General features: G+C 45.1%; 1 protein-coding gene across 3 annotated transcripts in view; it reads left to right on the plus strand.

Annotated features, from left to right (window-relative positions):
* LOC143767460 (uncharacterized) overlaps window positions 1–22,722 on the plus strand; it is a 164,258-nt gene that overhangs the window by 13,929 nt on the left and 127,607 nt on the right. For 2 of the 3 annotated variants that reach the window (XM_077255815.1, XM_077255814.1), the window contains 5 exons: window positions 7,744–7,893; window positions 8,019–8,198; window positions 8,280–8,403; window positions 8,487–8,584; window positions 8,783–8,864. In XM_077255815.1, the coding sequence (XP_077111930.1) occupies window positions 7,816–7,893; window positions 8,019–8,198; window positions 8,280–8,403; window positions 8,487–8,584; window positions 8,783–8,864 (562 nt within the window). In that variant the 5' untranslated portion in view covers window positions 7,744–7,815. The remainder of the gene's footprint in view (window positions 1–7,743; window positions 7,894–8,018; window positions 8,199–8,279; window positions 8,404–8,486; window positions 8,585–8,782; window positions 8,865–22,722) is intronic. The other variant, XM_077255813.1, reaches the window with a different exon arrangement.

Below are 22,722 nucleotides of genomic sequence, written 5' to 3' on the forward strand. Positions count from 1 at the left end.
TTATCCAGATACTTCCGGAAAATGTCATGCATAAAGGACTGAAAAACTGAAGGCGCATTGGAGAGCCCAAAAGGCATCACCAAGTACTCAAAATGACCTTCGGGCGTATTGAATGCGGTTTTCCATTCATCACCTTGCTTAATGCGCACAAGGTTGTACGCACCACGAAGGTCTATCTTGGTGAACCACTTGGCAGCCTTAATCCGGGCAAACAAGTCAGACAACAGCGGTAAAGGATACTGAAATTTGACAGTGATCTTATTTAAAAGCCGATAATCAATACACGGTCTCAAAGATCCGTCCTTTTTTGCCACAAAAAAGAATCCCGCACCAAGAGGGGAAGAAGACGGACGAATATGTCCTTTCTCCAGAGACTCCTTGATATATGAACGCATAGCGGTATGTTCAGGTACCGACAGATTAAACAGTCTTCCCTTAGGAAATTTACTGCCTGGGATCAAATCTATAGCACAGTCACAGTCCCTATGAGGAGGCAGTGCACTGGACTCAGACTCACTGAAGACATCCTGATAATCAGACAAATACTCCGGAACTTCCGAAGGCGTAGAAGAAGCAATAGAAACAGGCAGGGAATCCCCATGAATACCACGACAGCCCCAACTTGAGACTGACATAGCCTTCCAGTCCAGGACTGGATTATGGGTCTGTAACCATGGCAGCCCTAAAACAACCAAATCATGCATTTTATGTAAAACCAGGAAACGTATCACCTCGCGGTGTTCAGGAGTCATGCACATGGTAACCTGTATCCAATACTGCGGTTTATTTGCTGCCAATGGCGTAGCATCAATACCCCTAAGAGGAATAGGATTTTCTAATGGTTCAAGAGTAAAACCACAGCGCTTAGCAAATGAGAGATCCATGAGACTCAGGGCAGCACCTGAATCTACAAACGCCATGACAGGATAAGATGACAGTGAGCAAATCAAAGTTACAGACAGAATAAATTTAGGTTGCAAATTACCAACGGTGACAGGACTAACAACCTTAGCTATACGTTTAGAGCATGCTGAGATAACATGTGTAGAATCACCACAGTAGTAGCACAAGCCATTCCGGCGTCTATGAATTTTCCGCTCATTTCTAGTCAGGATTCTATCACATTGCATTAAATCAGGTGTCTGTTCAGACAACACCATGAGGGAATTTGCGGTTTTTCTATCACATTGCACCGAATTAGGTGTCTGTTCAGACAACACCATGAGGGAATTTGCGGTTTTGCGCTCCCGCAACCGCCGGTCAATTTGAATAGCCAGTGCCATAGTATCATTCAGACCTGTGGGAATGGGAAAACCCACCATAACATTCTTAATGGCTTCAGAAAGGCCATTTCTAAAATTAGCGGCCAGTGCACACTCGTTCCAATGTGTCAGCACGGACCATTTCCGAAATTTTTGGCAATACACTTCAGCCTCGTCCTGCCCCTGAGACATAGCCAGCAAGGCCTTTTCTGCCTGAATCTCAAGATTGGGTTCCTCATAAAGTAAACCGAGCGCCAGAAAAAACGCATCAAGATCAGCCAATGCCGGATCTCCTGGCGCCAGCGAAAAAGCCCAATCCTGAGGGTCGCCCCGTAAGAACGAAATAACAATTTTTACTTGCTGAGCAGAATCTCCAGATGAACAGGGTCTCAGGGACAAAAACAATTTACAATTATTCACGAAATTCCTAAACTTAAACCTGTCTCCGGAAAACAGTTCAGGAATCGGTATTTTAGGTTCTGACCTAGGATTTCTGATAACATAGTCTTGTATGCCCTGCACACGAGTAGCCAGCTGGTCCACACTTGTAATCAAGGTCTGGACATTCATGTCTGCAGCAAGCATAGCCACTCTGAGGTAAAGGGGAAGAAGAAAAAAAAAAAACTCAGAATCTTCTTTCTTATAATCCCTCTTCTGCAATGCATTAAACATTTAATAAGGCCTGGCAAACTGTTATGACCCCAATGGCGAGGGTCTCAGAGGAACGTGGAAGTCTGCAGAATACAAAAATCCAGCTCATAGGGCAGTGGTAACTGGGTTGACCATATATCTACTCCTAACGCCAACACTAGAAGTAGCCGGGGATCATTCCTACGTTGATTCTAGATGACACGCGCCAGCCGGAGAATCTAGCTACCCCTAGTAGAGGAAAACAAAGACCTTTCTTGCCTCCAGAGAAGGGGACCCCAAAGCTGGATAGAAGCCCCCCACAAATAATGACGGTGAGGTAAGAGGAAATGACAAACACAGAAATGAACCAGGTTTAGCACAGAGAGGCCCGCTTACTGATAGCAGAATAAAGAAAGGTAACTTATATGGTCAACAAAAACCCTATCAAAATCCACACTGGAAATTCAAGAACCCCCGAACCGTCTAACGGTCCGGGGGGAGAACACCAGCCCCCTAGAGCTTCCAGCAAAGGTCAGGATATAGATTTGGAACAAGCTGGACAAAAATACAAAACCAAAACAAATAGCAAAAAGCAAAAGGCAGACTTAGCTGATATAACTGGAACCAGGATCAGTAGACAAGAGCACAGCAGACTAGCTCTGATAACTACGTTGCCAGGCATTGAACTGAAGGTCCAGGGAGCTATATAGCAACACCCCTAACTAACGACCCAGGTGCGGATAAAAGGAATGACAGAAAAACCAGAGTCAAAAAACTAGTAACCACTAGAGGGAGCAAAAAGCAAATTCACAACAAGATTAAGTTCCTCAAATCTAGTTAAGGGAAGAGAGACCTGAATCCCCAGGTATTTAAATTGCGTCACCACCCTTAATTTCGTATTCTGCTCCACCTCCCCCGTACTTTCCACTTCTCTATCCACCTGCATAACACTTGATTTATCCCAGTTGATAATCAATCCAGAAATTTGCCCAAATCCTTCAATTAATGCAATCACATTTCTTAGTCTCCCCAGGATCCTCAAGAAAAAGCAAAATATCATCGGCATATAGAGCAATTTTCTCCTCCATTTTCCCATACACAAACCCCTTTACCAATTGAGACCTTCTGATAGCCGCTGCCAGTGGTTCCACTGCCAGAGCAAACAGCAACGGGGACAACGGGCACCCCTGCCGCGTACCCCGAAAGAGCCGGAAGCTCTCAGACCGTACGTTGTTCACCCTAAGTTTAGCCACTGGAGAGGAGTATAGGAGTCTCACCCATGACACAAAAACTGGCCCAGACCCAAAGCGACCCAGAACCGACCACAGGTATTGCCATTCTATACTATCGAAGGCTTTATGTGTGTCGAGGGAAACTACCACCCTCCTACCAGCATTCTCCGCCGGTATCTGCATATTAAGGAATAGCCTTCTCAAGTTGATGGCGGTGGATTTACCAGGCATAAAGCCAGATTGGTCCGAATGAACCACCTTTTCTATCACCTGAGTCAGTCTGTTCGCCAAGGCCTTAGCCAAAATCTTAACATCTGTTGTCAGGAGTGATATCGGTCTGTATGACTCCGGCAACCGTGGGTTTTTATCAGGTTTAGGAATGACCACAATAGTGGCCTCCCTCATGGAAGCGGGCAATATTCCCCTCTCCAGTGACTCCTCAAACACCCCCAACAATCTGGTCAACAACTCTTCAGAAAGGACATCATAGATCTCAACAGGGACGCCGTCACCCCCCGGAGCCTTCCCCCCCGCCATTGACCTCAAGGCACCCTCCAGCTCCTCCACCGTAAGCGGCCTATCTAACGAAACTCTATCCTCTAGAAATCTATTAATTTCATCTTCCCTTTGCCCCGTGTGCGATGCATATAATTTACTATAAAATCCCTTAAACCCTTCCAAGATTTGGCCCCCCTGTGTTACAATATTACCATTTTCTAATTCCAGAGCGTGTACATGTGTCGAGTCCCTCTGAGCAGATGTTATCACCGACAGTAGGTGACCTACTTTCTCCCCTTCCGCATAAAAGGCCTCTCTTTGGAAAGCTCTTGCCCTCTCCGCTTTGCGTAAATGTAGTTTATTAGCCTCCTCCTGAGCCAACTTCATACGGTTCATGGTGTCCTGAGTGCGTACATTACTCAATGCAGCCTCCGCTGCCTTCAATTCCTCCAAAATGATTTTGTCAGACTCCCTTGTTTTTGTTTTATGCCTAATAATCTCTTTAGATAGTATTCCCCTCAAATAAGCTTTCATGGTGTCCCATACCACATGCTTCGCTGCACTACCATCATTAAATTTTAAAAATTCCCCTATCTCTTCCCCGATCTTTCCCATATCAAGAATTTTTAACCAGAAAGAGTTAATTTTCCACCCCAATTTAACCGCCTCCCCGGGGCCTTCAATTTTGCAGTGTCACTACCAATGGACTATGATCCGATAATATTCTGGGCATATAGTCTATCTCCTGTACCATCCTATCCATTCCTTCATTACCCAGGGCCAAATCAATACGGGATAGAGAGCCATATGTCGCCGAATAACAGGAGAAACAGTATATGTCGTTGTTACGAACTCTCCACAAGTCCCTCCATGCCACCTCTTTTAAATAGCTACCAAATGCTGTTAAATTCCCCTCCTTCCTCAACATAGCATGCTGCCCCCTATCCCAGTGATCATCAATAATATTGTTCATGTCTCCCATTATGAGTAACGGAACTCCTCCCCACCTGCCAGATAAATTTAGGATTTCCTGTAGGAAATTACGTTTGGTATCGTTCGATAGACCCCTAATGTTCCAGCTCAAGATTTTTACTTTATCCCCCATCATTTTGTATAATGGTAAAACTGCTCAGCTTCCCTCCGTTGGTCTCCCTTATCCCCCCAACCTGGGCCCACCTACCCAAAACACCCTCCCAAATCTTCATAATACAAAACAAAACCCTAACCTTACCCTTCCCGTCCCTCAATAACTTCCTCCCCCAAAACCCCCCAAAACTTTTTACCAATCAAGAAAAAGTCTCCTACTCCCTCTCTGTATGAGAAAGGGGAACGCGCTATCGCAGTCTCAACAGTGGCTCAATAGCCAACACCAACTCCCAATGGGTTTAACACTCTCCTTCAGTCGTTCCTCCCTCCGCCCTTTAAAAACAGAATATATAAACAGTTGCACCGCCGAACACAACTTTAACGCACAAGAACCACATATCAGAATCCTCTAGTAATAAACCAGAATAAATCAACAACTCGATTTTCTTCCCCTCCCACAACTATCACAACAGCCTGAAGTTCACGTCTGATGTTCCTCAGCGGGTCTTTTCTGCTCCAATACGTTTAGCATTCAAATCCAGCCAATGAGACACCTCCTCAGGATTTTGAAAAAAGTGGACCTTTTCCATGGCCACCACACATAGTTTCGCCGGATACAGCATAGAATAAACCAGACCCAGTTCACGTAAGCGTCTTTTTGCCTCTCCAAACTTCATCCTGAGCTTCTGTAAAACTGTGGAATAATCAGGGTATAGAGATATTCGGTTGCCATCAATAGTTAATTCCTCCATATTCCTGGCTTTTCCTTAGCAAAATATCTCGGTCTCTGTAATTTAGGATTTTGGCTAGAAAGGTCCGTGGGGCGGAGCCAGGGGGCAGAGGTCTGGTCGGCACCCGGTGAGCCCTCTCTACTGCAAATAATTTAGTGAGACTGTCCCCTCCGACTCTAGTTTTCAGCCATGTCTCAATAAAGTCAGTGGGGTTGTTTCCTTCGGTCTTTTCGGGCACACCTACAATTCTCAAATTATTCCTGCGCGAACGATTCTCCAAATCGTCAGTTTTAAGTTCCAACTCCGCAATGCGCTGGACATATTTTTTCTCTCTTTTTGCCAGTTTGGCAATTTGATCTTCTGCACCTCCCACACGTTCCTCCAGCATTTCAACTCTCCCTTCCATCTTGTGCATAGCCGAGCGAAAAGAGGTAACTTCCCCTTTAAGATCATCCACCTGGGCAGTTAGGGTTGTCAATGCAGTCTTACAGAATAGTACTGCAGAAAAAATATCTTTCAGGGTTGCCTCCCCAGCTCCCTCATCTCTCACAGACCCCATTTGTGCAGCATGTTCCTGGGTCAGATCACCCACCACATTCAGTGGAGCATTCCTCATAGTTGGTGCTGTTGTGGAAGCTCCGCTCACAATCCCCTCTACCTGTGCCCCAGACCTCACATCCACCTGCTCCCTCATATCTGCCGCTCCTCCTGTTACCTCTCCACCGGCTCCCACCATCAGACGCTCTGAGTCCTCTGTTCTGGCGAACTGCTCCAGCCTGGCGATCACTTCAAGCCGCCTCTGGTATGCAGCATCAGCTCTTGCCGCCTCTTCCACAGCGCTGCCGGCGCCATCTTGGGAGCGCGTGCTGCCTTCCATCCCGACCTCTTTCTGCCTCTTACGGGTCATTCCTAGCCTTCCTCGCAGTGCGTCCGGTACCCTCCGCTCCTCGGATGTTCAGAAGCTCTCTCTCCGGTTTTTGGCGTTCGGCGGCGCCTCTGAAATGTCCGGATCGCCGTTCGAGCAGCAGGGAGAGATCCGACTCACGTCTTCCTACATCTCCCGCTAGGCCACGTCTCCAGAGATTTTGATGTTCCTTTGTCCACGAAGAAGTGTAAAACCTATGGCACTGTAGTTAATCTCCCTAGACATGCATGGCAGAGAAAAACTAATGAAGAGTTGTAATTGAGGATAGTGGATAAACAGCGCCAATCAAGTTTCAGAGAAATTCAAGCTTTTCTGCTGGCTCAGGGTACATCAAAGCCAGTGTTAACTATCTGTCGACATTTAAATGAAATTAAAAACTATGATAGGAGACCTAGGGAGACCCCACTGCTGACATAGAAAATTTAGAAACGACTGCAGTTTACCAAAATGTATGTGAGTAAGCCAAAATCCTTCTGGGAAAGTGTCTTGCGGACAGATGAGACCAAGATAGAGCTTTTTGGTGAATCGCATCATTCTACTGTTTACCAGAAATGGAATAAGGCCTGCAAACAAAGGAACACAGTACCTACAGTCAAATATGATGTAAGTTCAAAGATGTTTTGGGGTTGTTTTGCTGTCTTTGGAACTGGGTGACTTGACTGTGTTCAAGGTATCATGAAATCTGAAGAATACCAAAGGATTTTGGGTCGTAATGTAGTGCCCAGTGTCAGCAAACTGGATTTGTGCCCTAAGTGATAGGTCTTCCAGCAGGACAAAAACCCAAACATACTTCAATCATCCATAAATGGATGGAAACAAAGTGCTGGAGAGTTCTGAAGTGGCCAGTAATGAGTCTGGATCTAATTCCCATTGAACACCTATGGAGAGATCTTAAAATTGCTGTAACTATGTCCAATTTGCTTTTTTCTCTGTTTCTTTGTATTGTTCCAATACTCGCAAAGATAATAAACATGTGTAATTGCAATAATTTTCTGGAAGAAATACATTTTCTGGAACAATTTCAATAGTGCCAACACTTTCGGCCATGAATGTATACATGTGTGTGTATTTAAAGTGCCTGACACGAGAGCTGGATTCCCCATAATCTTTCCTCTTAGTATAGGTGTGGCTTTTTGATTTGCTGCTCTTTCATTATCATTGTAGGTGAAGTTTGGCATTGGCCCTTATTGTAATTGAATTTTTTTGCAATACATTCTGGTAACACCTCAGTGCACAGTGATAGTGTTTATGTGAAGGTGTGACATGATATGTCATTAAATCTGGAAAAGCTGCTGTATATCTCCCCATACATTTCCCTTAGTCTGGAAAAATTAAAATATTTTTATGATTTTGCATTTTTTCATCTTCATCTCATTCAGCACACTACAATATCAGATCCTCTCAGTGGAGATCTTCTATATAAGAGAATTTTCCCAACTGACCCATCAAGCATGAAAAGGGACAGGGACAAGATAGCGGAGAAAATATTACACCTCACCCTAGAGATCCTCTTTCGACTTACTGGAGAGGTGAGAAATTCTTATGGTGTCACATTACAACTTTTTTGGGGGAGTAACAGATGGACAGAACTGGAGAAGTGAAGACTCTGGAAATGTCTGTAATGAGATTAATTAATGTGTCTCTCCATAACTAGGATTACACAGTAGTGAAGAAGACCTCTAGTGAGCGCTGTCCCGACCCTGTGTCTGATGGATGGGGAAGACCCCTGAGCCCAATCACTGGGCCTCCACCTCACCCCCTGATACATGAGGACATCAATGATCAGAAGATCCTAGAACTCACCTACAAGATGATTGAGCTGCTGACTGGAGAGGTGACATTGCTGGGAAATGTGGGACATTATACAGTAACGTTATGAAAGGATTGAAGGAATGACTAACACTGTATGTGACAGGTTCCTATAAGGTGTCAGGATGTCACCGTCTATTTCTCCATGGAGGAGTGGGAGTATTTAGAAGGACACAAAGATCTGTACAAGGACGTCATGATGGAGGATCCCCAACCCCTCACATCACCAGGTAATGGACAGGACTAAATACACATGGTCTTGAATAATCTGCGTGTAAAGATTTAATTCAGTCCCTGTATGTGTTTCCTCCAGTTCTATCCAGTAAGAGGACAAGACCAGAGAGATGTTCCCGTCCTCTTCTTCCACAGGACTTTAAACAAGAAAATCCCAATGTTCCTCAGGATCATCAGGTAGATGGAGAGAAGGTGTCATGAGATTTCCCCTATGACGTGTAGATGGCTGTGAAGGTCTTGTGCTCTGTCTAGTTTTATCCACCAGTATTTTATGTTTTATACTTGTGTAATGAGAATGGTGGAGATGGAAGGATTAGAGCTGATCATAGATGTGACTTCTCCGTCTGTCTGTGACTTGTACAATATTTGTTTCAGGATGAAGATCTGATCCATATTAATAATACAGAGATATATGAGGAGTGGTGTAAAGTGGAAATTCCTACAGATGACTACCCAGGTGAGTAGTAACCATGAAATGCAGAGATGACACAAATTCTTCTCTCAGTTGTGGGCTGGTGCCACATTGTGTTAATTGTTCTTTTAGGTTTTTCAGCTTTAAGTTCATCTCTTCTGCCAAAATAGTGAATAAAAATATATGAAAATATGATAATGTTAGAAAAAAAGATGAGGTAGTTGTAGTTTAGTCTACCTGAAATAATATAAAATAAAATGTTTTAAGAACAGCTATAGTAATAGTTTGAATAAAATACAATACTAAATAGCCCTTTTCATATAGTCAAACTTAGACCATGTCTAATTATTTAAGACATTTAGGTTAGACTCCTAACAATCACTGCAAACATCACAATGTCCTGGGGACTTAACTGAAGATTTCTCCATCAGAACCTCACAAATTGTTATAGCAGCTGTTTTTGGAAATTGCTAAATAACTTGGATTAATTTGGCTTTTTGCACAGTATGTCACAGTTTAGTTCATACCATAGTGATAAAGATAATCTTTTTGTAAATTTGTGCTCATTCTTTAATACCTTCAGTTGTCGATGTTTGTCAAAATATCCAAGACATCTTGACAGAGGTTCAGAATTATTTCGAGGCTGATGCTAACTTAAGTAGGTTTGCTGAGAAAAATCAGTGACATGGTCCCCAATTTTTTTTTTATAAGGAATAAAATTTAATTGACTGGGACTTTAGGTTTCAAATGCTTTTTGTAAGCAAAATTATTCAACCTGTCCATTGTAAATTAGGCTAGGGTCACATTGCGTTAGGGCAGTCTGTTTAGCGCATAGCGCTACGGACTGCGCTAACGCAATGTCCCAAAAGGGATCGCGTTAACCGATCCCGCTAGCGCAGATCCCCGATCTGCGCTAGTGAGGAACGGACCGCGAACGCTGCGAGCAGCGTTCGCGGGCCATCACTCAAATGACGGCACATCGCTAGCACACGCCCAATGTGGGCGTGCGCTAGCGATGCGTTCGCCATTACAGGCAATGGCGGCGTTAACGGACTACGTTAACACCGCGTTATGCCGCGGTGTAACGTAGTCCGTTAAACGCGGTCACATAACGCAATGTGACCCTAGCCTTAGGCTTATTAGTAACACTTACAAATCTATTAAAGAAAAACAGTTAAAACAGCTCAATATATTGTTTTTTTTTGTTTCATAAAATACCACTTTTAATGACTACTGCAGTTTCATAATTTTTTACCCCTTCAGCACAAGTATCTTTAGTACCTAGTGGGGCCACTTTAGTTGTTATGACCTGATGCTGTCACGTTCCACGCAGGAGCCAGATTATGCACAGCAAGACGGATGTGAAGGGAAGCACTGAAACTAGGGAATGATTAGAGGGGCAACCCCTGAAACTTGTCCTACGCAATTATGAGCTCCCTGATGCCCCTAGACGGGTTCTTTCACCCCATGTGATGATCGTGTTCTTACCTCTGTCTTTCCCTAAGCATGTTCTTGACTAGTGCATAGGTCAGCATGAATGCTAGTCCTGCTCTACAATACAGGCACAAAGGAAAACAGACAAGGGTAAAAGGAAACAGCAATTACTCTCAATGCAACCAGAATGTGGAATGGTATATAAAGGTAGAGAAAGGGAGAGGCAAACCAAAAGGGAAATAATGAAAAGGAACATACCAGGCAAACTTCCAAACAGCAATCTCTGGAGATGACTCCTAAACGGCTTGTCATTCCACGTCTCACAGCTCCAAACCAATTCCAAGATATAGCAGGCTATCACTGGCAACTACCCCAACTAAGAGGTGAGTCTTTATACAACAAGGGAGTGGAGAAAAACAGAACAACTAAGATAACTCAGGGCTGAGCTTTAGGAGACAAGCAGGAGTGTTTAACCCTTGCAACAAACGCAGGAGAAATATCTGCACAGCTAACAGGAAAGTAAAGCAGATCCAACCAGTGCAGAAATGCATATAGACAATCACTGCGAACTTCTGACCCCTGAAGTAGAGGAGACCACTCTATGGCATGGTACCCCTGTGACAGCTGCAAATGTTATGCATAGGCAATGGCCTCCAGTTCACTAACATTCTTAGGTTTTGCAACCAAAAAGTTAAATGGTTATTCTCGCCATCACATTTTTCAGAAAGAACAGTATCGGCATATCTATTGTTAAGACCCAGACCTAGCTAAACAGAAGTTTTCTTTGTGAAAGATCATAAAGATACTAGAAGTTTTCTTTCTAGTATCTTTGTGATCTTTCACATCTCCTTCTGCCCCTCTGATCATCCAGCTTTACTAAGCTGAAGGAAGATATTTATACTTCTCTGCTAAACCAAGAAATTACTTTGAATTATTCTTTATGTCTTGCAAAACTCCCTTCAAGATTGTGATAAAGCAGAGCCCACAACTCTTACCAACATCTGTGATTTACTGCTTGTAACTAGACTCTTCCTTTACTGTTGCTTTTGACCAAAAGTGTCCTCCTAATCTTCAATATTCTGGGAACTACAAAATGCAGATCATTCTGAAGCAAAACCCATAACTCTTTGTGAGGAATACACTGTATTCCAAATTATTATGCACAAAGAGTTTAGGAGTGATAAGGTTAGAATTTTTTTGTTTGTCATTTAAACTCATTGATGGTGATGTGTGTCAGGGCTCTTTATATCACTGAAAGCAATTGCAGATACCTGTGCAAATTAGTTTGGCAGCTGTGTCCAAATAAAGGCAAGACTACTTAAAGAAGTTGTCCACTACTATAACCTTTTTTTTTTTTTTTTCATAAATCTTGCTATTATGGGCCACTGAAAACATCTACTGTGTTTATTTTAGCAATATTACCTTTTATCATGCTGTAGCAGCACATTTTAGTGCTGGATTCAGCTCTCATGGGGTTAATCGACAACTTCCTTACTCCTGAGTCATTGTGCTCTAATACTACAAGTTCCATGATGCATTGCACTGCTACTAAGCCTGAACCTAGCACACCCTCTCCAAAACACACCCCAACCCCTCCCTCCCCTCCCTCCTCTAGCTTCAAACAGATTTGTGATGTCATTTCTGTCCAACCTCCTCTTTTACATTTGTCCAACCCACACTCCATTACACACAGATAGATAATAGATAGATAGATAGATAGATAGATAGATAGATAGATGATAGATAGATAGATATGGGATAGATAGATAGATAGATAGATAGATAGATACAGATATATCTATATATCTATGTCTATTTCCATAGGTATGTCCATATCCATGTTTCTAAACCCCTTCACCCCCTGGAGCATTTTTGGTTTCCTTTATCGCTCCCCTTCTTTCCAGAGCCATAATTTTTCCGTCAATATGGCCATGTGAGGGCTTATCTTTTGCGGAACAAGTTCTACTTTTGAACGACACCATTGGTTTTAGCATGTCGTGTAGCAGAAAATGTGAAAAAAATTCAAAGTGCGATGAAATAGCAAAAAAAGTGCAATCCCACACTTATTTTTTGCTTGGCTTTTTGGCTAGGTTCACTAAATGCTAAGGCTGTGTGCACCCGTTGCGGATCTGATTGAAGATCCGCAGCGTTTTTTGCTGCACTGAATTGCATCAAATCCGCAGTGTACTGCACAACCAATGTAAGTCTATGGGAGCCGCAGACTTGTGCACATGCTGCGAAAAAAGCCGCACCAAAACCACACCAAGAACTGCATCAAAACCGCACCAAAAACTGTATCAAAACCGCACCAAAACTGCAAAACTGCACCAGGTTTTGATGCAGTTTTTGGTGCAGTTTTGATGCAGTTTTTGGTGCAGTTTTGATGCTTTTTTTGGTGCGGTTTATGCGCGGTTTTAATGCCGTTTTTGGAAATAAGTAAATAAACGGAAAATGTGCATGATTTGAATGGAAACATGCATGAAAAAACGGATTCCAAGGCCGGATTCATCATTTCACAGCTCAGTTTCATACTTTTTTTGCCGGATCCGTCGCTGTGCGTTTTTTCGCCGGACAGAAAAAACGTTCCTCTGTATGTGTTTTCCATCCGGCGGAAACAGCGTTTTTGACGGATCCGGCAAAAAACGGATGAAACTCTGAGAAAAAGACGGATCCGACGGAAAAAAATGGATCTGTTTTTTTCAAAACTCGCCGGATTGTGCCTCACGGCAAAAACCTGATGTGTGAAAGCACCCAAATATATGGATAGATACATCTATGTATCTATAGATATATCTATAGATAAATATATCTATAGATAGATATATCCATAGATATATAATAGAAAGGCCGATGTTTCTATAAGGCTACTTTCACACTTGCGTTTTTCGCAATCCGTCTTTTTGGGAAAAAAACGGATCCTGCAAATGTGCTCGTAGGATGCGTTTTTTACCCATAGACGTGTATTAGTGAGGGATCGCGACGGATGGCCACACGTCGCGTCCATCGTGCAACGGATGCGTCGTGTTTTGGCGGACTGTTGGCACATCCGTCACGTCTCCAATTTTCTACCGCGCATGCGCGGCCAAAACTCCGCCCCCTCCTCCCCGGACTTCAGAATGGGCAGCAGATGCGTTGAAAAACTGCATCCGCTGCCCACGACGTGCACAAATTTCACAACCTGCGTCGGTACGTCGGCTCAACGCATAGCGATGGACCCGTGCCGACGCAAGTGTGAAACAGGGCTTAATGAGTGTTTAATTTAATAAAAAAACTGAAAAAAACGGTGTGGGCTCCCGTGCAATTTTCTGCGCCAGAGGGGGAAAGCCGACGGCCGGGGGCCAATATTTGTAGCCTGCTATGAATATCAGCCCGCAGCTGTCTGCGTAGCCTTTACTGGCTATTAAAATAGAGGGACCCCCCCCAAAAAAAAATGACGTGGGGTCCCCCTATATTTTATAGCCAGAAAGGCTACGCAGACAGCTGCGGGCTGATATTCATAGCCTAGAGAGGCCATGGATATTGGTCCCCCCCCGGCTACAAATACCAGTCCGCAGCCACCCCAGAAATGGCGCATCTGTAAGTCTACGTTCACATTAGCGTTCGGCATGGGTTTTTTTGGCCGCAAGCGTTGGGCGCAGAGGACGCAGCAAGTTGCATTTTTTTTTTGCGTCCAAACTTTCGGCCAAAAAGGACGCATGCGTCGCAAAACGCAGCGTTTTAGCGTGCGTTTTGTTGCGTTTTTGTTTGCGTTGTGCGTTGCGTCTCCGACGCTGCGGCGTACAACGCAAATGTGAACATAGCCTTAGATGCGCCAATTCCGGCACTGAGGCTGGTTTCACACTTGCGTTTTTGGACGCTGCGTTTTAGCGCTAAAAAACGCATGCTTTTTTTTCCTATACTTAACATTAAAAACGCATGCGTTTTGACGCGTTTTCGGCAACGCATGCGTTTTTGAACACGCGCGTTTGTTTGCGTTAAAAACGCATGCGTTTTTATAGAAAAAAAAAACAGAAAAAACACTGAAAAACCACCCACCACCATCAGGGTGATAAAGGGATCCAAACCCTAACCCTACCCCTAACCTCACCCCTAACCGTTTAATGAACATTTTATGACATAGTGCCACGATATTTCAGTGCCACGTATGTAAGTGCCACGTATGTAAGTGCCACGTATATAAGTGCCACGTATGTAAGTGTCACGTGCCACGTATATAAGTACCACGTATGTAAGTGCCATGTGCCACGTATGTAAGTGCCACGTATGTAAGTGCCACGTATGTAAGTGCCACGTGACACGTATTTCAGTGCCACGGATTTAAGTGCCACGGATTTCAGTGCCACGTGCCATGTATTTCAGTGCCACGGATTTAAGTGCCACCTATGTAAGTGCCACGTATTTCAGTGCCACGTATTTAAGTGCCACGTATGTAAGTGCCACGTGCCACGTATTTCAGTGCCACGTATTTCTGTCACGTTTAGGGTTAGGGTTAGGCCCTAACCCTACCCCTAGCTATTTCTATTTATAGTGGGTTTTCTTGTGGATTTTGATGATTGGCAGCTGTCACACACTTCTCAGCATGCGTTTTAAAAACGCAAACGCATGAAAAAACACATGTAAACGCGGCAAAACGCCGCGTTTTTTTCCTACATGCAAAAACGCATGCGTCTAAAAAACGCAGCGTTTTACCACATTTACATGCGTTTTTTCACACATGCGGTTTTTTAAAAAACGCATGCAGATAAAAACGCAAGTGTGAAACCAGCCTAAGCCCCTCTCTTCCCACTCCCGTGTAGCGGTGGGATATGGGGTAATAAGGGGTTAATGTCACCTTGCTATTGTAAGGTGACATTAAGCCGGGTTAATAACGGAGAGGCGTCAATAAGACCCTATCCATTATTAATCCAATATTAATAAAGGGTTAATAAAACACACACACATTAGGAAAAAGTATTTTAATATTCTTCATTTCACCATACTTACCATACTTCAGCCCCTGCAAAAACGTAAAATAATAAACCGTATACTACCTGTCATGATTCTCAATGGCGAGAGAACATAGCCCAGCATATATGAGAACTAGCTCTTGGAAGATGGAAACTATACTGACCATGAACTAAACCTGCCGCACAACTAGAAGTGGCCGGGTAGCATGCCTACGTTTTTTTATCCCTAGATGCCCAGCGCCAGCCGGAGAACTACCTAATCCTAGCAGAGGAAAAGACAGTCCTGGCTCACCTCTAGAGAAATTTTCCCAAAAGGCAGACAGAGGCCCCCACATATATTGGCGGTGATTTTAGATGAAATGACAAACGTAGTAGGAAAATAGGTTTAGCAAAAATCGAGGTCCGCTTACTAGATAGCAAGAAGACAGAAAGGGCACTTTCATGGTCAGCAGAAAACCCTATCAAAACACCATCCAGAAATTACTTTAAGACTCTAGCATTAACTCATAACACCAGAGTGGCAATTTCCGCTCACAAGAGTTTTCCAGACACAGTAACGAAACAGCAGCTGTGAACAGGAACAAAATGCAAAAACACACAAGGACAAAAGTCCAACTTAGCTGGGAGTTGTCTAGTAGCAGGAACATGCACAGAAAGGCTTCTGATTACATTGTTGACCGGCATGAAACTGACAGAGGAGCAAGGTTATATAGCGACTCCCACATCCTGATAGGAGCAGGTGAACAGAGGGGATGATGCACACAAGTACAATTCCACAAGTGGCCACCGGGGGAGCCCAGAATCCAATTTCACAACAGTACCCCCCCCTCAAGGAGGGGGCACCGAACCCTCACCAGAACCACCAGGGCGATCAGGATGAGCCCTATGAAAGGCACGGACAAGATCGGAGGCATGAACATCAGAGGCAGTGACCCAAGAATTATCCTCCTGACCGTATCCCTTCCATTTGACCAGATACTGGAGTTTCCGTCTGGAAACACGAGAGTCCAAGATCTTTTCCACAACGTACTCCAACTCACCCTCAACCAACACCGGAGCAGGAGGCTCAACGGAAGGCACAGCCGGTACCTCATACCTGCGCAACAATGACCGATGAAAAACATTATGAATCGAAAAGGATGCAGGGAGGTCCAAACGGAAGGACACAGGGTTAAGAATCTCCAATATCTTGTACGGGCCGATGAACCGAGGCTTAAACTTAGGAGAAGAAACCCTCATAGGGACAAAACGAGAAGACAACCACACCAAGTCCCCAACACAAAGCCGAGGACCAACACGACGACGGCGGTTGGCAAAAAGCTGAGTCTTCTCCTGGGACAACTTCAAATTGTCCACCACCTGCCCCCAAATCTGATGCAACCTCTCCACCACAGCATCCACTCCAGGACAATCCGAAGATTCCACTTGACCGGAGGAAAATCGAGGATGAAACCCCGAATTACAGAAAAACGGGGACACCAAGGTGGCAGAGCTGGCCCGATTATTGAGGGCGAACTCCGCCAAAGGCAAAAAAGCAACCCAATCATCCTGATCCGCAGACACAAAACACCTCAAATATGTCTCCAAGGTCTGATTAGTCCGCTCGGTCTGGCCATTAGTCTGAGGATGGAAAGCAGACGAAAAAGACAAATCTATGCCCATCCTAGCACAGAATGCCCGCCAAAATCTAGACACGAATTGGGTCCCTCTGTCAGAAACGATATTCTCCGGAATACCATGCAAACGAACAACATTTTGAAAAAACAGAGGAACCAACTCGGAAGAAGAAGGCAACTTAGGCAAGGGAACCAGATGGACCATCTTAGAGAAACGGTCACACACCACCCAGATGACAGACATCTTATGAGAAACAGGCAGATCCGAAATAAAATCCATCGAGATGTGCGTCCAAGGCCTCTTCGGGATAGGCAAGGGTAACAACAATCCACTAGCCCGAGAACAACAAGGCTTGGCCCGAGCACAAACGTCACAAGACTGCACAAAGCCTCGCACATCTCGTGACAGGGAAGGCCACCAGAAGGACCTTGCCACCAAATCCCTGGTACCAAAGATTCCAGGATGACCTGCCAACGCAGAAGAATGAACCTCAGAGATGACTCTACTGGTCCAATCATCAGGAACAAACAGTCTACCAGGTGGGCAACGATCAGGTCTATCCGCCTGAAACTCCTGCAAGGCCCGCCGCAGGTCTGGAGAAACGGCAGACAATATCACTCCATCTTTAAGGATACCTGTGGGCTCAGAATTACCAGGGGAGTCAGGCTCAAAACTCCTAGAAAGGGCATCCGCCTTAACATTCTTAGAACCCGGTAGGTAAGACACCACAAAATTAAACCGAGAGAAAAACAACGACCAGCGCGCCTGTCTAGGATTCAGGCGCCTGGCAGACTCAAGGTAAATTAAATTTTTGTGGTCAGTCAATACCACCACCTGATGTCTGGCCCCCTCAAGCCAGTGACGCCACTCCTCAAAAGCCCACTTCATGGCCAAAAGCTCCCGATTCCCAATATCATAATTCCGCTCGGCGGGCGAAAATTTACGGGAAAAAAAAGCACAAGGTCTCATCACGGAGCAGTCGGAACTTCTCTGCGACAACACCGCCCCAGCTCCGATTTCAGAAGCGTCGACCTCAACCTGAAAAGGAAGAGCAACATCAGGCTGACGCAACACTGGGGCGGAAGAAAAGCGGCGCTTGAGCTCCCGAAAGGCCTCCACAGCATCAGGGGACCAATCAGCAACATCAGCACCCTTCTTAGTCAAATCAGTCAATGGTTTTACAACATCAGAAAAACCAGCAATAAATCGACGATAAAAGTTAGCAAAGCCCAAAAATTTCTGAAGACTCTTAAGAGAAGAGGGTTGCGTCCAATCACCAATAGCCTGAACCTTGACAGGATCCATCTCGATGGAAGAGGGGGAAAAAATGTATCCCAAGAAGGAAATCTTTTGAACCCCAAAAACACACTTAGAACCCTTCACACACAAGGAATTAGACCGCAAAACCTGAAAAACCCTCCTGACCTGCTGGACATGAGAGTCCCAGTCATCCGAAAAAATCAGAATATCATCCAGATACACAATCATAAATTTGTCCAAATAATCGCGGAAAATGTCATGCATAAAGGACTGGAAGACTGAAGGGGCATTTGAAAGACCAAAAGGCATCACCAAATACTCAAAATGGCCCTCGGGCGTATTAAATGCGGTTTTCCACTCATCCCCCTGCTTGATTCGCACCAAATTATACGCCCCACGGAGATCAATCTTAGAGAACCACTTGGCCCCCTTTATACGAGCAAACAAATCAGTAAGCAGTGGTAACGGATATTGATATTTAACCGTGATTTTATTCAAAAGTCGATAATCAATACACGGCCTCAAAGAGCCGTCTTTCTTAGACACAAAGAAAAAACCGGCTCCTAAGGGAGATGACGAAGGACGAATATGTCCCTTTTCCAAGGACTCCTTTATATATTCTCGCATAGCCGCGTGTTCAGGCACAGACAGATTAAATAAACGACCCTTAGGGTATTTACTACCCGGGATCAAGTCTATGGCACAATCGCACTCCCGGTGCGGAGGTAGTGAACCAACCTTGGGTTCTTCAAAAACGTCACGAAAGTCAGACAAGAATTCAGGAATCTCAGAGGGAATAGATGATGAAATGGAAACCAAAGGTACGTCCCCATGAGTTCCTTTACATCCCCAGCTTAACACAGACATAGCTCTCCAGTCGAGGACTGGGTTATGAGATTGCAGCCATGGCAATCCCAGCACCAAAACATCATGTAGATTATACAGCACCAGAAAGCGAATAACCTCCTGGTGATCCGGATTAACACGCATAGTCACTTGTGTCCAGTATTGTGGTTTATTACTAGCCAATGGGGTGGAGTCAATCCCTTTCAGAGGTATCGGAGCCTCCAATGGCTCCAAATCATACCCACAGCGTTTGGCAAAGGACCAATCCATAAGACTCAAAGCAGCGCCAGAGTCGACATAGGCGTCCGCGGTAATAGATGACAAAGAACAAATCAGGGTCACAGATAGAATAAACTTAGACTGTAAAGTGCTAATTGAAACAGACTTGTCAGGCTTCTTAGTACGCTTAAAGCATGCTGATATAACATGAGTTGAATCACCACAATAGAAGCACAACCCATTTTTTCGTCTAAAATTCTGCCGCTCGCTTCTGGACAGAATTCTATCACATTGCATATTTTCTGGCGTTTTCTCAGTAGACACCGCCAAATGGTGCACAGGTTTGCGCTCCCGCAGACGCCTATCGATCTGAATAGCCATCGTCATGGACTCATTCAGACTCGCAGGCACAGGGAACCCCACCATAACATCCTTAATGGCATCAGAGAGACCTTCTCTGAAAATCGCCGCCAGGGCGCACTCATTCCACTGAGTAAGCACAGACCATTTGCGGAATTTTTGGCAGTATATTTCAGCTTCATCTTGCCCCTGAGACAAGGACATCAAGGCCTTTTCCGCCTGAAGCTCTAAATGAGGTTCCTCATAAAGCAACCCCAAGGCCAGAAAAAACGCATCCACATTGAGCAACGCAGGATCCCCTGGTGCCAATGCAAAAGCCCAGTCTTGAGGGTCGCCCCGGAGCAAGGAAATTACAATCCTGACCTGCTGTGCAGGGTCTCCGGCAGAGCGAGACTTCAGGGACAAAAACAATTTGCAATTATTTTTAAAATTTTGAAAGTGAGATCTATTCCCCGAGAAGAATTCAGGCAAAGGAATTCTAGGCTCAGACATAGGTGCATGAACAACAAAATCTTGCAAATTTTGTACCTTTGTGGCGAGATTATTCAAACGTGTAGCTACACTCTGAAGATCCATTTGAAACAGGTGAACACAGCCATTCAAGGACAAGAAGGAGAGAAAGAGAGGAAGGCCGCAGCACAGGCAGACCAGCAAGTGATTCAATCAAGAGCACACTCAGAACTAGAGGAAGAAAAAAAAAAAAAAAAATTGTAGCAGACTTCTTTTTTCTCTCCTTTCTCAGCCAGTAATTTAACCCTTCTTTTTTTTTTTTTGGCCGGTCAAACTGTCATGATTCTCAATGGCGAGAGAACATAGCCCAGCATATATGAGAACTAGCTCTTAGAAGATGGAAACTATACTGACCATGAACTAAACCTGCCGCACAACTAGAAGTGGCCGGGTAGCATGCCTACGTTTTTTATCCCTAGATGCCCAGCGCCAGCCGGAGAACTACCTAATCCTAGCAGAGGAAAAGACAGTCCTGGCTCACCTCTAGAGAAATTTTCCCAAAAGGCAGACAGAGGCCCCCACATATATTGGCGGTGATTTTAGATGAAATGACAAACGTAGTAGGAAAATAGGTTTAGCAAAAATCGAGGTCAGCTTACTAGATAGCAAGAAGACAGAAAGGGCACTTTCATGGTCAGCAGAAAACCCTATCAAAACACCATCCAGAAATTACTTTAAGACTCTAGCATTAACTCATAACACCAGAGTGGCAATTTCCGCTCACAAGAGTTTTCCAGACACAGTAACGAAACAGCAGCTGTGAACAGGAACAAAATGCAAAAACACACAAGGACAAAAGTCCAACTTAGCTGGGAGTTGTCTAGTAGCAGGAACATGCACAGAAAGGCTTCTGATTACATTGTTGACCGGCATGAAACTGACAGAGGAGCAAGGTTATATAGCGACTCCCACATCCTGATAGGAGCAGGTGAACAGAGGGGATGATGCACACAAGTACAATTCCACAAGTGGCCACCGGGGGAGCCCAGAATCCAATTTCACAACAACTACCTGTCCGCCATAGTCCAATTAATAACGAGTGTCCCACGACGATCTCCCCTATAGAACAGTGACATCAGGTGATGTCACTGCTCTATTGGACCCTCAGTGACACACTGACAGGAGACAATGGCTCCTGCAGTGCATCACTGAGGTTACTATAGTTCACTGGTCTCACTTTATGGCAAAAAAGCTGCGTGGGAACTTTCTCATACAGCATGCCATAAAGTGAGACTAGGGACTATTTTCTCACAGGGGCGTAGGAATACATTGTGGGGAATACATTGTGGAAGGATACCTTCCCCTCATTGTGTTCCTGGAGCCCCTGGAGAGTGGTTGCATCAGCAGATGCTCCTGTTCTCCACGGGAGATCGTCGTGGGACACTCGTTTTAATTGGATTTCTGCGGATCAGGGAGTATATTGTTTGTTTATTATTTTAATATTTTTTATGACACTGGCTTCAGGGATCAAAGTGACAAGTGATGGTGAGTATGTAATCTATGTTACATGTACTGTATGTCTATATTTTTTTTTATGTCTGTACTGTATGTATGTACTGTATGTATGTACTGTATGCGGCATGGCGCATGTTGTCGCATGGCGCATGTCGTCGCATGGCGCATGTCATCGCATGGTGCATGTCGCATGTCGTCGCATGCCGTCGCATGGTGCATGTAGTTGCATGGTGCATGTCGTCGCATGGTGCATGTCGTCACATGGTGCATGTAGTTGCATGGCGCATGTCGTCGCATGGTGCATGTCATCGCATGGTGCATGTAGTTGCATGGCGCATGTCGTCGCATGGTGCATGTAGTTGCATGGTGCATGTCGCCGCATGCTGCATGTCATTGCATGGTACATGTCGCATGACGCCGCATGGTGAGTGTCGTTGCATGGTGCATGTCGCCGCATGGTGCATGTAGTTGCATGGCGCATGTCATCGCATGCTGCATGTCTCGCATGTCGCATGTCGACGCATGGTGCATGTAGTTGCATTGTGCATGTCGCCGCATGGTTCATGTAATTGCATGCAACATGTCGCATGACGCCGCATGGTGAGTGTCGTTGCATGGTGCATGGCGCCGCATGGTGCATGTAGTTGTATGGCGCATGTCGTCGCATGCTGCATGTCGCATGTCATCGCATGGTGCATGTAGTTGCATGGTACAAGTCGCATGCCGCCGCATGGTGAGTGTCGTCGCATGCTGCATGTCTTGCATGTTGTTGCATGGCGCATGTCGTCGCATGCTGCATGTCGCCGCATGGCGCATGTCATTGCATGGTGCATGTCGCATGGCGCATGTCGTCGCATGGTGTGTGTTGTATGTATGTATGTATGTATTGTATATGTATATGTGTATTTTTTATTTTTATTATTATTACATTCAACACATTAGCCGGATGATGGGACTACTACTGTCCCATCATTGGCTAATGTGTCACTCACTGCCACTGTAGCAGGCAGAGCCCGATGGGACTTGTCCCATCGGACGATGCCTGCATACAGAGACACACACACACACACACACACACACCCGAGCACATACCGGTACGCACAGCGCCGGCGCCCGGGACCGCACAGCACCGGCGACCGCACAGCGCCGGCACTCGCGACCGCACAGCGCCGGCGCCCGGAACCGCACAGCGCCGGCGCCCGGAACCGCACGTCGCCCGGGACCGCTCGGCACCTGCGACCGCACAGCGCCGGCAC

This window comes from Ranitomeya variabilis, chromosome 4 (assembly GCF_051348905.1).
Source record: "Ranitomeya variabilis isolate aRanVar5 chromosome 4, aRanVar5.hap1, whole genome shotgun sequence".
Taxonomy (NCBI): Eukaryota; Metazoa; Chordata; class Amphibia; order Anura; family Dendrobatidae; genus Ranitomeya; species Ranitomeya variabilis.